Source organism: Euleptes europaea, chromosome 10 (assembly GCF_029931775.1).
Source record: "Euleptes europaea isolate rEulEur1 chromosome 10, rEulEur1.hap1, whole genome shotgun sequence".
Classification (NCBI taxonomy): domain Eukaryota; kingdom Metazoa; phylum Chordata; class Lepidosauria; order Squamata; family Sphaerodactylidae; genus Euleptes; species Euleptes europaea.
In genome coordinates this window covers 80,164,947-80,181,385 of record NC_079321.1, presented here as the reverse complement: position 1 = coordinate 80,181,385, position 16,439 = coordinate 80,164,947, and the positions used below count along the sequence as shown (strand labels likewise).

At 38.9% G+C, this 16,439-nt stretch overlaps 1 protein-coding gene across 2 annotated transcripts in view; it reads right to left on the bottom strand.

Moving 5' to 3' along the window:
* Positions 1-16,439, bottom strand: part of EYA4 (EYA transcriptional coactivator and phosphatase 4) — a 231,460-nt gene that overhangs the window by 8,251 nt on the left and 206,770 nt on the right. For both annotated transcript variants that reach the window (XM_056856382.1, XM_056856381.1), the window contains 3 exons: positions 8,529-8,587; positions 8,265-8,425; positions 2,851-2,965 (listed from right to left, as the gene is read on the bottom strand). In XM_056856382.1, coding sequence (XP_056712360.1) covers positions 2,851-2,965; positions 8,265-8,425; positions 8,529-8,587 — 335 coding nt within the window. The remainder of the gene's footprint in view (positions 1-2,850; positions 2,966-8,264; positions 8,426-8,528; positions 8,588-16,439) is intronic.

Sequence of the window (16,439 nt, the reverse complement as noted above, 5' to 3'; positions counted from 1 at the left end):
TGATCCATACCCAGAGACTTTCTACCTACTACGTAAGATACTCACACCTGCTAACCCAGGATGACCCACTGTTTCAGGTACTGGCACCATCACTGTGGTGGATATATATATATACTGGCTGTATGGACTCCATCTTCACGCCTTATGCCATCAGCACCCCTAGCTACTTATGTGACACAACTGACTTCCTGAAGAAACTAAAGTCCATCGGCAGTCTTCAGAGAAATACCATCTTAGCAACCATTGATGTTGATATCAACATCCTCCCCATCCCTACAAGCTACAAGTAAGGGGACCATGTGTCCCCCTATTGTGGAAGACCTCCCGCCCTGAACCCCTGGGTGTCTGTCACCACTCTATTGACTATATTGACTCTGTGGTCTACATAGTGTTTGAATCGTACAGTGTGGTGTAGTGGTTAAGAGCAGTGGACTCTAATCTGGAGAACCGGGTTTGATTCCCCAATTCTCCACGTGAATACTGCTGGGTGACATTGGGCTAGCCACAGTTCTCTCAGAACTCTTTCAGCCCCACCTATCTCACAAGGTATCTTGTGGAGAGAGGAAAATATTGTGATTGTAAGCAGCTCTGAGATTCCTTAAGGTAGAGAAAGGTGGGATATAAAAATCAACTCTCCTTCTTCTTCACCTGGATTTGTGCTGGTAGTGATGCCACGGCATTGCCACAGCATCTATTCTATTTGCATGTCTCTGCCCCTTCATCTCCCACCAATTACCAATGCTTGGCTGACAACCCTAGCTACAAGCCATCATGAACACTCTCCCGGATAATGCCGCAGCAAACCTATTTACCAAACTTTGCTTATTTGTCCTCACCCACAACCACTCTGAATTTGATAACAGTCTTTATCTTCAGACTAATGGCACAGCTATGGGCACTTGCATGGCACCATCATATGTAAACGTTTTCATGGCTAGTTTAGAGTAATGCTTCTTCAACTCCTGTCCTATATCTAAGGTTTATTGATGAGATTTTCATCCCCTGAACATGTGGAAAGGAAGCGCTGAAGAGTTTCTACTGGGACGTTCCCACCCCAACATCACCCTCACCATTACCAATCCACACAACAAGTAAATTTCCCAGACACCACTGTGAAACTATGTAATAGACACATAAGCACCACCTTATATTCAAAACCCACTGACTGTCAAACATATTCACATGATTCCAGCTACCAGAGGTATATATAAAACAATTCATAGTTTATAGTCAAACACTGAGTTACAATCGCATTTGTTGCACTCTGTCAGACAGGAACTCTTACCTGGAGGATTTACAAAAAAACATTTTTTGCATTACAATATCCACCTAATAAAAACAAAGGAGCAGATCAATAAAGCCAGACTGGTACCCAGAGCCACCCGGCTCCACGACAGATGCAAAGGAGGCAAAGGTGACAGCATAAACAACACCCCCTGGTCATCTCCTACAGCTCACAACTTACACCACTTCAGTGCCTCCTTAATGACCTATAGACTCCCCTGGATAAGGATATTTCTGTTTCACAGGCCTTTACTGGCAGGTGTTACCTTGCTTACAGGTAGACCCCTAACTTACAACTGCTTCTCACCAACAACCATGGATCACCTATCAGAGACGTAAACCCAGAAATCAAACCTTGGAACAGACCTAGATGCCAGCTTCACCCCCTTATACACTCTGGTAATACTGTTATGGGCCCTACTAACTCCAATTACACTACCCTTGGGCACATCCACTTGCATATCATCCAATTTAATATATGCCATCATGTGCCAACAACGCCCTTCTACAATCTATATTGGACAAAAGTATCTGTCTCTGCCTCTGCAGGAGAGAGTCAATGAACACAAATCAGACGTACAAAATCACAACATTCAGAAACCAGTCAGGGAACAGTTTAATATCCCTGGACAAATTATCACAGACTTTAATGTCTAAATACTTTAAAATTTTCAGATTACCCAAGAAACATACAACTGACTACTTAATGTTAAAGAAACCCCATTAAATTCAGTGAGAGTTAGATCAGTACAACAAAGAAACTGTCCCCTGCAAATCGATTTCCATATATACCCAAAGCATACTAAATTCGATTAATGTTACTAATTTCAATATTACAACTTTGGTACCTTCCAGATCCCTTCTCCATTTTAAAAAGGAAACACTGATTTTATTAATTAATGGCTCTGAATGTCCAGAGAGACCATTCAAAAAGCTATGAATACTACTGCTGCTGATGTAGCTTTAATAGAGTCCAATGGCTTGGATCTTGTAGTACGTTTTCACCAATGAAAGCCACTTCTATCGATGCAGCAGGACTTCCTTGTCCCCTGCTCCCTCTGCAGCTCCAAATGCTCCTGAAATGCTGTTCTTGGAGAATAGGGGACCCACAGGAACAGCGTAAGGGGGAAGTCTGCAGTATATAGGTGAGGAATCAGCAAAGAATTCCACCCTTTTCACTAATAGAAATTTACAGTGGAACTCAAGCCAATGGCTTCATAATTTTGGGAAAAAATCTTGGGGGTGGGGGAATAAATGGTATTCCGTATGTGTTACCACAACTTAAAATACATACTTCCTTTTTTTTAAAAGGCCCAATGCAAAGGTACTTGTACTCTTTTTGGCAGATGGAGTAGGTAGAAAAATACATAAAGTATGTGATTTTTAACAAGAAGAGGACTACATGGTGAAAGCTAGATAGTCTTACTTTGATTTGTTTAGGCTGAGGGTTTAAAAAACAACAAGAAAGCCTAAAGCTAGACTCTTAAATTAAACGAACCCTTCCTCTTCCACATCAATTTTGCTCTGAAGGCTATTTTGCTGTACAGCAATCAATCATCCACTCACCGGGTGCTAATAATTGATAACGATTTAAGTGCATTCGTCAGCCAGGAGTCAGTGAGGGCTTCAATCTCTGCTCTTAACTGCAGCCATGCATCTCTTTTTGTAGGGCCAATGAGTCCTGATTTAAAAAGGGAAACATGTTTAGATTCTGCCATCACAAAATAGCTCAAAACAATTAACTGAAATTGGTCCATGGAAAGAAGCCATATTTTCCTAATTCACTTACTTACCAATGCAAAATTTGAGCAGAGCATATAAGAACACTTTATACAAGAATGTGATGTAGGCACATCATGTAAAGAGAAGACTCACTGGAAAAGGCAATAATGTTAGGAAAAACTGAAGGCAGCAGGAAAAGAGGAAGACCCAATATAAGATGGACAGACTCAACAAAGGAAGCCACAGCCTTCATTTTGAAGACATGAGTACTCCTGCTAATGAGGGGATCATTAATTCACAGGGTCGCCATAAGTCAGAAGTGACTTGATGGCACATAAAAAACACACAATGAGGGCCCAGATAGATATTTCTGTATTTTAAGCCTTTGTATCCTTAAACTTCAGCTATAACTTTTTTGAGGAAGGAAGGTGAAAGGAGCATGTGCCAGCTGCTTGTGAGAAAGCAAGAACCACCAATAGTGGTTTCAGGCCCTCTTCTAAAATCACTGTGGGACAATGAAACTGTACTGATAATGTCTACAATTTTTGCATATTACATTATTAAGAAGGCTATATAAAACTCAAATTTCAATTGTGGAGATTTTGAAGGGCCTTCCTATTTGCCTCTGCGGAATACCAAAATCGGGATATGATTGCTAGGTTGTTAACTAGAAACCGTTCTAAATAGTGTACTCTCTCTCTCTCTCTCTCTCTCTCTCTCTCTTTATTTATTTATTTGTAGGTAGCCAAAGGCCTTTACAAAGCAAATTAAACAAGAAAACTACACAATAAAGATAAAATGCAAGATGCCATATAAATTATGATAAAATACAGTATAATTGGAGTATATCCTAGTTGGCCATCAGTTCTAGCTGTTTACATTCTTTGGCACCAGTTTAGCTCTTACCTTTTTAGCTGCTAAAGCGAAAAGTGACAGCCTATAAGTGATAAATGAGTCAGTGTCTGACAACAAAAATACTAATTTATATTTTTGTAATAACTTCATGGTCCATGATCATAATAAATATGTAATATGTAACCACTAATTTATCAGAATCAGGAAGCAAGTTTAATCCAGTTCATATCGTACAAAGTATTTTTTCCCTAGGTATTGCATAAAGAGGACAAGCTAAAATACCATGGGGCAAATCCTCTATAGCAGAGCTACATACGCAAATACATTGTGCTAGTGGTCCAATATTGCAGCCATCCAATATTGCAGTTTAAGCACTCAGCAGTACAGTCTCATGAGATCATTTCGAACACATTACAAACAGTACAGAGGCACCGCTGCTCCCACGGACAACTGCAGGCTTCAAAGAGAGCAGGAATGCAAAACAATCCTTGAGGAAGAGTCGGTGAGAAAACGAAACCAACTGAAACACATGCCTGACACCTAAGCAGTCTGAGGCCATGGTACTTGCATCCTCTTGAATGAACCTACCAGCCTAAGATCATATACAGAAGCCCTTCTGTGGGTGTTCCTATTTTGTGAAATTAGGTGGGCTGTGACCATGTAGAGAGGGTTTTCTGTGGTTACATCCCCTTTTATAGAACTCTCTCCTGAGGGAGATCTGCTGGGCATCTTCTCTGTTGTTTTTTAGCAGGAGGCCTTGTCTGTCTGTCTTTGCCTGTGCTTTTGTGATTTTTTGTAAGTTTAGTTCTTCCCACTTCCCCTTTTCTGTTGTTGCCTACCCTGTGGCTAACAGGCTGAGTGTTGGTACATTAAAGAGGTTTACAAACTTGAGAAAAAAAGTTTCCTCCATCCCTGATTCCACTTCTCTGAATTGCAAAATGTCGGACGCAGAGCTGAACTACATATTTAGAAACATCATGAATGGAGTCATTTTTTTTTAATTATTTTTATTATTTTCTACAATTCAACAAAAATAAACATATCTCAACAATATATTCAGTTGTAACTGCTTGTAACAAAAAAAGTTCATTGCTATTACTGAGAATATGTTATCTATAATATTCAATGCTATCTGCTATATGTGACTTCCCCGCATCTTCTTCAGTCACTAATTCTACTGGTTAACACTTTTGCATTTCAAATTAATTTCTAATCCTTATTTTCTCTCATACAGACTTGCTTTAAGCTATCTATACTACTTCTATAAGCAATTTCAAGTCCTACCTAGTTATAATATTATCATCATTGTCTCTATATAACATTCTATTATTCTATAATAAAGGGATTAGATCAATACATAAACAAATTTTCCCATTAGAAATTCATCAAAGTAAATCCACCTTACACCCTTACACCCCAAAAATAAGCATCATTTTAGCCATTATCTTGTTTTGGGAGGGGATCTGCCAGTCCTTCTTTATTTCCCAATCCCCACCCCCCGTTTTTCAATATAGTAGCTGCAATTCTGGCCTCTGAAAATGTAAAAGAAGATCCCAGTGATTGTATCCATTGGCTTCTTGTTAAAATTTCCAGCAGCTTCTTGGTAAAATCCTTTGTCATGTCTCCCTCCATCGCTGGCTGCCAGGAAGTGTTTTCTTGGGATAATAATGTTCCTCCTGTCAGCAGTAACTCAGACAAGGAGATTGTAGAGGTATTGAGTTCTCTCATGTTGCTCTCTCTCATTGCCAGCTGGTCACTTGCAGCTACCTCTTTAAAATCTTGGGTCTTCATATCGTGGATCTCCTCAATAATTGTGTCCAGTTTTCCATTAATTGATTTAAATAGGATATTCATCACCTCAGCTAGTTGAAATACTTGATGTGAGAGCGCTTGTTGTTTTTCAAAGACTAAATCTTGTTGCACTGCAAACATGTCCATTTGTTTGAGTAACATCTCTTCCATCCTCTTGTTTGACATATCTGCTTGTATTCTTATATAGAAGCAGGCTTTGTAATTTTCAAGATATCCTCAATTACGCTTCAAAGCAGCACAGATAAAGAAAAGAAAGTAGACAGGAAACTGCAGTATCATAGACCCTGCGTCGTCTCCTCTCGGTGGTTAAGTGGTAGGAACGATTTGATGGTTACACCGGGGAGATTCACTTCAAGTCTTCCAATCTGCCCTGTCTTTTCGATGGTAACAAAGCCCTTCTTATTATCTTCCGGTCTTAAGAGGCGACGTGGCTGGACATTGAATCAAAGAGAGCCGGAAGTGGGGGGGGGGAAGGTTTTCGTCTCCCTCCCTCCCCTCAAAGCATTTAATTGGTAGTTGTAAAGTCATTCAAAAGTCCCTTTTATTGCGTCTACTCACTGATCAAGTTGATAAGGTCTTAGTCAGTTCATTTAATGGCATTTGTTTATTTTAAAAGTCTCGTTATGCTGGGCAGGGAGTCGCCGGTTTTCGTAGGTGTTTTTATCGTCATTCAGGTCTTCTCAATCAAGATAAAGGCAAAAAGTGTCTTTTTACTCACTCTGACTTCCAAAGGTGAGGCTTCTTGTTCTTTTCATAGATTATTTGATGTTAATGTATAGAGGAGGTCAAAGCCTATAATCCAAAGAGTCGTCCGTGGCAATGGTAGCCCCTATGCCGGCGGGGACAACTTCCAACTCTACGAGAGGCTTAATAAAAGCTCTCTCAGAGAATATGGGAGTCCAAACCGCTCTTGAAGGCTGCAGGGGAATTTCCTGCTTCCCGATCCACTATTTAGGACCGAGTTGGAGTGCTTTTTGCACTCCAAATCTAAACGACTCTTGATGTCTCCTGGGAGCCCCCAGGAAACAATGGCGCTCGGACCAAACGCTCTACAGGAAGTCATGAATGGAGTCATATTTGACTATACTTTAGACTATAGGTGAATAATCATAATGTCAGGCTGTCTTTGAACTCTGGCAGCCTTGGCTGCCTTTGAACTTTTGTTTCGGCTCGGATTCCAAGGTTGCTTATCTAAACCGCTAGCTTCGATATGCTTCCCAGGGTCGAGGAGACTCAGGGGAGACTTGGTGTTCCTAAGCTGTTTGGTATTATTTCATGAGACTGTATTGCTCCTGCTTTTGTAGTGTTCTCATATAATCAAGTGCATGCCATTTTCCCCTCATTGCTGCCTTTCGATTTCTAAGCTCTGCTTATCTGTGTTACCAATAAACCAACTCATTTGGACTACTAGTCTCCTGGTGTGGCTATTGGGAATCCTATGGAACAAGTGCTTACATTAAGGCAGCACCCCCCTCCTCCCCAGAAACATCAACCCGGCCAACGGGACTGAAATCCTGACCATACACAGCATAAAAAGTGGATTAATGTACAGCATGGACTGGTTGAATAATCTTACACAAAAACCAATATCCCTCCTCCCTGTACATAGAAAATTACCATATCAGGGAAACTTTTAAATGACATGCTAAGTTTCACAGGAAGAGTTTTTCATATGGGAAAGCATTTAGACATATGATCATGCTCCTGTGGTCTGAAGGGGTACACTGTATCAAAGGTTGTACTAAAGTGTTGTTGAGAACAGGGGTGTGCAAAAAAGATTCAGGTTCGGGTATGGGTTTTATTCGGAACCCGAAAAAAATTGGGTACATTATACCCTAAAGGGAATCTTTCCTGAGCTCGGGGGGAGCAGTCTTTCAAAGTAGAGGCACCACATTTGCATTATAGCTGCTGCTGACTCTCCCTAGAAGAACCACCAAGTTTGATAAAGATTGGGTCAGGGGGTCCAGTTTCATGGGCCCCAAAGTGGTGCCCCCATCCATCCTTCTTTGTTTCCCGGGGAGGAAAAAAGAATCCCCACAGGCTATAATGTTGCTGGTGTTTTTTTTGGTTTTTTTTTATTTTAAAGCCCTGTGGAACCTGGTGCACATGTACCAAATCTTTCCCCCCTTTTTAACAGGGTTTAGTAGAAAGAGAAATGATCTTTATAAAAAAAAGAAAAAAACCCCGCTTTGGCACATTCACTCCGGGTTCAGCAGTGCTTTAAAGTTTAAATCTCCCCAACTACATTATAGCCTATGAGGAATCTTTCTGGAGTTGTTGGGTGTGTGTGTGTGTGTGTGTGTGTGTGGATTTTAAGGTAGAGGCACAAAATTTGCAGCATAGCTGCTGGTGACTCTCCGTAGAAGAACTGCCAAGTTTGGTAAAGACTGGGCAAGAGGGTCCAATTCTATGGGTCCAAGGGTTTTCTCAAAAAAAAAAGTTGTATCAACACAGTATTAAAGCACCAAAAGATTCAGAATGCTTTTAACAATAATGTGAAGTTTAAGACATTACTTTTATCAATTATAATTTGCTTGGGAAGTATTTAGAGGAGAAATGTGGCTGGCATCTTTTCATAATAGAACACTTACCTCCTACATTGTTCTTGTAAGTATTATATAGTTCTTTCACTCTCCTGTAACGGAATGCCAGCTTCCTCATCCAGTCTACTCCTCCTCTTACACCTGTTGGCAGACAAAGGTTTGCACTACTTGCAGCTGCATGGAAGCCATCAGTTGCAAAACTGTAGGTACTGCAAACACCCAAAATATGTAACAGTGAATACTTTTTCTTCCTACAAAATTAAACATTTTATATTATTATTAATTTTGCTTTTTTAAAAAGGCATAGCTTACCTTAGGTCTTGTCCGTTGTCATCTGAAGAAACATCATCTATATGTACTTGATCACATTCCTGTTGAAAGATTCTTTGTTTTAAAATTTTGTTACCTGTTTGTAATATTTACATGATTTGTTAATGCTTCAAAGACCTTACTTATCTAAATGCTGAGTTGCATCTGTGCCACCAGAAGATGGCAGAATCTGCACACTGAAGTCTATTGAGCATATTCATCATTCTTTTAACAAATTCCAGTGGGGTAGCCATGTTACTCTGGTGCAGTGAAAGCTATCAGAAGTCCTGCAGTACCTTAAGACTAACAGATCTATTGCAGCATACGTTTTCACAGCCCACTTCATCAGACACATATGATAAACTTGATGTAAGACTATTCCGTTCTCAACAGAATCAATGTTGACCTTCTTTGAAACTGAGGTACTCCTGAGCTTATTATTACTGTTCTTGAAACTCTAACTTGCTGAGGTTACCAGGATCACTCCCCCACTACCAATTACATACATTTAAAAAACAATCCTTTTTTTCACACTGAGATCTAGTACATTCCAACCAACCTGCCAACCACATCAGTGTTTAAGTCAGCTGCTTGAACTGCAAATAGAATGGTGAGACTATTGCGGTTCAAAATAAAATATGTTACATGTGCAATGTGACTATTTTTAAATAATTTTGAATGGTTTAGTCTTTCTGTAATTCTCTAGTATTTTTTTAGAGAAATAGCTGTGTTTACTGCAAATAAAACTGCATAAATGTAGAGCCAACTCTGAATCAGACTAGATTTCTGCCCCATCTTATATGGTTATATCTCTAGTGCCACTCTAGTATCACAACTATGCAACTGCAAAATTTGAATTAAATACTTACGCTCAACACAGAAAACATATTTGTATTAAGAACTGTAATATTTAGAAGTCATGGGGGAAAGTACCTATAAAAATACCTTAATGAAGTGAAGATGAGAAACAATATGTGTTGTGTATGTGTGACCTTGTCCTTGCATAGTATTTCCCTGATTAAAAGTTACCCTTCCAGGTGGGGGTTCTAAATGCGTGCATTCTTGGGAGCCCCATGGGGTGGGAAGAGGGAGCTAGGAAGTATCTTGGAAGAAGTTGCAGACGGGGAAAATTAAGCATTCCATCTCCTTCTGTTTTTCTGTCCCTACTTCGCAACCTCAAAAAGTTTTTTTAAGTGCCTTTGAGGTTTGCTACACACATTTGCCCTGGATGCCTCATTGGGTCTGTCTCAACTCCAGAATTTCTAATGAACTAATGAGAAACCCACCAAATGGGTATGGAAATACAGGCATAAAGACAGGGGGAAGCTGAGAGGGCAGACAGACAACCACCCCCATCCTTTGTGTTAAATATTTGCTTGGTCCTGGGGAAAAACTTTAAAGTGCTTTATGTTGAACCAGATCACCCGGCCCACTTTTGTTCACTATGACAGTGGAGGCAGATCTTTCTTCCATGCTCTGCCCCTACTAACTGGAAATCTGTGAGACTGAAGCTGGAACCTTAGTATGCAAAGCACGTGTGCTCTACCACTTACTTCTCTTCACCTGTTTGCCTAACTTGACTAATAAGATGTTTGTTCATTTAATGGACATATTCAACTTTCTATTCAGTAATTTCTACATGTACCTCCTAATGTTTTAGGAAAAATGATTCCTTGATTATATTGTAGTCTTCTAATTGCTGGGTAAATTTTTTAATTGGCAAAATGTTCCAGAAACTGGTTCTTGTAGGTTATCTGGGCTGTGTGACCGTGGTCTTGGTATTTTCTTTCCTGACGTTTCGCCAGCAGCTGTGGCAGGCATCTTCAGAGGAGTAACACTGAAGGACAGTGTCTCTCAGTGTCAAGTGTGTAGGAAGAGTAATATATAGTCAGAAAGGGGTTGGGTTTGAGCTGAGTCATTGTCCTGCAAAAAGTATCAAAGGTAATGGCTAATCATTGTCCTGTAAGTATCTGTCAGGCTTCAGCAAATACACAGCTTTTCAGGCAATAGACCTTCAATCCAGGCAGAGCAGCGATTCAAAGATTTATTTCAGAAAGTCAGTGATTTCAGTAAGAGACGAGCAAGGCTGGAATACATGACAGGGGGAGTGGGGATACATTTATAGGGCTGATACAATAGGGTTACAGGAACAAAGAGACAATGTAGTCGTTTCCTGCCGGTAACGACTTAAGTAAAACTGAAACAGAAACAATTATGAACGATCAGTGGAGGAGATGGCCGAGCTCTCGGCTTTGTGCGCGGGACCCGATATCAGATCGAAGATTTACACGGGCGGGTCCCAATACAATTGTAAATCTCTGGCAGGAGCTCATGTGCAAAATGGGGGGGGAGGAGTTCACGGAGAACTCCATTTTGTTTGTGAGGAAACCATCTTGTTTGAGGACGGAGCTGTCAGAAGCCCTATCTGACAGTATCAAGATAATGTGCTAATGAGGGTGTGGTATGTTAATATGGAACCATTGTATCCTGAAGGAAATTGAGGGTAAACTCCCATTTCTTGACACCCTTGTCATCCGTAAAACAAACTTTCAATTAGGTCACAAGGTCTACCGGAAACCAACTCACACAGATAGCTACTTACACAAAAACTCCAACCACCACCCCCGACAGAAAAGAGGAATAATCAAAACATTAATGGACCGTGCAAGACGGATCTATGAACCACAGTTTCTCAAGGAAGAAATTAATAATCTGAATCATGCACTGCTAGCAAACGGCTATTCCAGAAATGAAATCAGAAGGGCCATTACACCAAACAAAAATTAGAAAACTCAGGAAATATAGTCTCCCATAGGAAAGGTATTCTTGCCATTTATTAAAGGAGTCACTGATAGGATGGAGAAACTTTTGAAAAAAACATAACCTACAAACAGTGTTTAAACCCACCAAGAAAATACAACAGATGCTACGATCAGCAAAAGACAAAAGAGACCCCCTCACCTCTGCAGGAGTATATCGTATACCTTGCAGTTGTGGACAAGTTTACATCGGGACCACACAACGCAGCATACAAACAAGGATAAAAGAACATGAAAGATACTGCAGACTTGGCCAACCTGAGAAATCAGCAGTGGCTGAACATGGACTGACCCAAACAGGACACAGGGTCTTATTCCAAGATACTGAAATACTGGACAATTCTACCAACTATTTTGTCAGATTGCACAGAGAAGCCATTGAAATTCATAAACATCAGCACAACTTTAACAGAAGAGAGTTTAAGAATGAATAAGGCTTGGCTTCCTATCCTGAAAACCTCCAGACTAACAAAGACTACAGTCCACAATAGCCATGCAGATTAGCTTTGGATTCCACATGTTAACAGATCCTTCAAGATAAAATGGTTCCATATTAACATACCACACCCTCATTAGCACATTATCTTGATACTTACAGGACAATGATTAGCCATTACCTTTGATACTTTTTGCAGGACAATGATTCTGTTCAAACCCAACCCCTTTCTGACTATATATTACTCTTCCTACACACTTGACACTGAGAGACACTGTCCTTCAGTGTTACTCCTCTGAAGATGCCTGCCACAGCTGCTGGCGAAACGTCAGAAAAGAAAATACCAAGACCACGGTCACACAGCCCGGATAACCTACAAGAACCAATGAACTCTGACCGTGAAAGCCTTCGACAATAGTTCCAGAAACTGTTTAGAAATTCTGAAACACGTTTATAGTTAAGATTTCAAAGGAAGAGGATTGGTCTGTTCGTGACACAAAGGCATGCAGCTCTGCAGCCGGAAACAATATTACTGGTGGTGGCTCACACACTAGTTTCTAGGGGTTATGAGGATATGAGGAGAGATACTTTCTTCCTCAGAAGTCAGGAATGGGCTCTTTGATTAATCTTCCTTTCCCTTGGCTCCTACTTCATGTAGCTCTTCTTCTTTAGCCATGCTGTTTTCTCCTTTTCCTGTACCAAATCAATCCAGACCTAGCATCTTTAGGCCTCTTTCTCATGGGCTGCTTGCTTCTCCACTCCTTACCTTTCCTCCTCAATTATAACCCATCCTTCAAATTATGTTTTCATATACATTTCCACTTGAATCTACAATCCTATGCATACTAATTGTCTAGTCTTCTAGACTTATTTGCTTATTCATGCAAAAGAGTTTAGATACAGCTGTTGGCACCCCAATATAGATGCCTGAGTTGTAATCCTGTATTTTTACAGACTTCCTTTATATCTGTTTTTTTCCAACTTGGAACAGAAGTTGAGAACTACTCGTGTGGACATGCTACCAATCCTCGATAAGAATGATCAGGTTGGTGACATTCTTCACTATTAAAATGCTCTCCCATGGAGAGTTGTTGTTTTTATAAATCTCCTTAGCATATGTAAATATGCCTGGTTTGTTCCTGACTCTTTTGTTTCAGTAGCATGTTTGTCAGAAATTTGGGATGGATGTTTGGTGTATGGGGAGAGGATTAGTCCCTGATCCTTCCTATTCAACTCCATGCTCCAGTGCAAACCATAACAGCATCCTCAGTCACCAGCAGGGCTAGTTAGTGCCCCCAGGACAAAGTAGTTCAGAAAGCCAGTGACAGAATGGGACAGAACATTACCATGGCTGGCACTTTCCCAGTTTATATTGCCCTCCAACTTTTATTTGCCCAAGAGGGGTAACTACAGAGATATAGTAACAGCTGTGTGATAGAATGAAAATGAATGTTGGATGCTGATGCAATGTAAGAAAGAAACTGAAGCTTAGGGAAAACAGCATTTGAGGGGAATTTCTCCTATAAAAAGTTCAGAGATACAAATATTATCATATTGTCCCCTCTTAATTTTTCCAAGATAACTCTCCCGCTCAAGGCAGTGAAGCAGTTCAGGATGAGATGGTTGGTAGGCAGATTTGGAGACATACAGAACATTTTAAACTAAGGTATTATTATAACCTAAAGTTACACAATATCTAATCTGGCTGTTATGAAACCAATAAGCAGCACATTTACAATTAACATTTAAGTGATAAATGTCCATAACAATCTAATAATGAAGCTATATATGAGAGGATTACAGAGATTAAGTCTTTCTTTTTCTTGTTTACTTTTTATTATTATATTTTGAAAATGGCTGTCATTAATAAGTGAAAGAAAATATCAAGGATATTCATTTTTCCTACTTCTCTTTTCATTTTGCTTCAAAAAAAATTTTTTTAGCAGAGTTAATAAATGGAGAAAGTGGTTTTCCTATTTCTCATTCTCTTTTACTACTTTAGTTTAAGAACATTGCCACTTATTGTTATTCTTGACTGAGTACTAAACAAGGAAGACCGTAGATATAAATTTACAGAATTATTTATAGTTTTATGGAATTATTTTTAACACAAAATATTAATATTTTCCTTCAAATACTACAAAATTTGGAGGAAAATAATGCAACAATTTGCATCAAATTCCAAAAGTTTTTGATGTTTTAGGCTGAAATCCTAAACATAACTTGGACCTGCACAATCCCACTTCAGTGAACACTACATAATTCATCTATTATGTAATTCAAGCACGTTAGGATGTCAGCTTAAATTAATTATCTCCCATTACCAACGGAAACTAATAATTTGGTAGCATAACATCAGGATATGGTTGTTTGATCATAATAGAAGGTAGAATAGAAATTGGGGCGAGGGAAAAGGTCTGCATTAATTTTAAGGTAAAATACCTTTCAAAACAGCTACAGAACTGGCTACACTCAAAGTCACAGTGGGGGGCCACACTTGGTTGTGCAAGTTCAAAACTAAGGAAGATAAAATATATTTTCCATTACTTAGTGTTCATAAATTCACGTACAATAATTGAATCTTTACTGCAGTAACATTAATTTAAATCATCTCAGTGTACTAGTTCTTTGTAGAAATGTTTCAGAACTTGACGTTTTTAATAAAGAGTGCAAAACCTACAGATGACCCACAAAAACGATCCTTTTGGAATTGGCAGTAATTTCATTATCCAATCAAAACAATGACTCACAGCAGTAAAAACAAAAATCCTATTATATAGCATATCTTAGAAGTTTCAGTCTGAGGGTGAACAACAACTCCCATTCACCATTATCTGCTGGAATTAACTGTAAAATTGGTATGGATTATCTGCCAAGTATACAGAAATGTTTTCCTTGATAGTAAAACAAAATGCAGTGTAGAGTGACTTGTTTCCACAATTTATGAGAAAGAAGTAAAATGTACTTGAACTTCTCAATTCAACATCCAAATATAACTAGCTAACATTTTTTTAAATTTTCCTACAACTCATTGTAAAACTAACAAATTATTATTTTTAACGAAAAAGTGTTGTTTATTCTTTGATTGTAATACCTTTATAAATTATACATTTAAAATGCAGTTATCCATATAATTATTTGAATCTTCATTACTTTTTTCTCAAATTCAGCCTTGTATGCATTTGTATATCACTTCCCATCCAAGAGTTATCATCAAACTCTTAGACGTGTCCAAAATATACAATAGCTACAAACTGATCTCATCTTGTAAAGATTACTTTTCTGGCTCCTACCAAATGAAGTACCCAGTGAATGTCCAAACTAATGTCACAAGCAAGATAAAATTTAATATCGGAGAATGGAAATAATGGGAGTAAACGAATTCCATTGATTCCATAATCTGGGGGATGAGCAATGAGGGGCTCTTCTATAACACGGGAGCCCTATTTTGGGTAGATGTCATTAGAATATTCATTCAAATGCTGGGTTCTAGTTATACAGATAGTAGTAGGTGGAAAATTTCAATGGCCAGCAATGACAAATGCCTTCTTCCTTGCCATTTCTTTCTCAACTGTCATTTCCTACACTTCAGCATATTTGTTCTGAATGTGATGTTATACAGGACAGTTACATTAAGTGTCAAGTTGCCAAATTTTGCTCTGCTACAATTAAAATCCGTACGGGAAAGGTAATCACTGGGATTGGCTAATTTTTATCTGGTAAATTATTGGTTTTAACTGTTTTTAAATTGTGATATTTTAAACAGGAGAGATCTTAATCTCTCACAGGTTGTAGTTGGGCTTTTATTCTGGCTTTTGCCGTAAATAAATGTATTTGATTTGATTTGAAGCGTAAGGGTTCCTTGAAAGATAATATTTTAATATTTTCTTTAAAAACGAAACAAAACAAAACTGTATGACTCCTGCTAAACCTTTAAGCCTTAGCAATAAATCAGGAAATTATAAAATGGTTGCCCAAAAGCTTTTGGAAGACTTGTGTAAGTAGGAAACAAGGATTCAAACTTATAATCATTAAAAAGACAATTACTAAAATAGTATAAATAAGATTTTACTTCTTCCCCAAATTAGGAGTTTTTAAATTTTTTAAAATGTATTTAAAATATATACATCCTATGTTCTCAGTCTTCTGAGTCTGGAGGATGGGTTATATTTATTTCCCGTCCTTTTGGCTGGACTCCTTTTTCCTTCTCTCTGTTACACTATAAAATTACACTATTCTAGATTAATTCAGATCAGATAAAGTATTTTTACCTCTGATCCTCATTCATTCTCCCTTCCCCGCCAGGGATTCTTTACTTCCCCAAAAAAGGGCAGGGCCTTTAAAAGCCTGGCCTGGGGGCATAAGAGTAGGGGTGGGGATGTATTGTTAGGCACTGATCCCTCAACCCTAATTTAATTTCCCCCATTCCAGAATATCTTCAGTTGCTAGGGCCTCTCCTAAAACTATGAGAGGACTTGGAGAGATTGTAAACAGGATCTGAAGGAAATGTTTTGATCCCAATTAATATGCCTAAAGGCATTTTTAAGCTGTGAAGCAGTAGTCAGTCACCTCACAACTTAAAGGATCCTGGATGGTGTGTGCAGGAAATGGGGTCAGGGCATGCCATCTACCCCCTATTAAGTCCTAAACTGAAGGAAA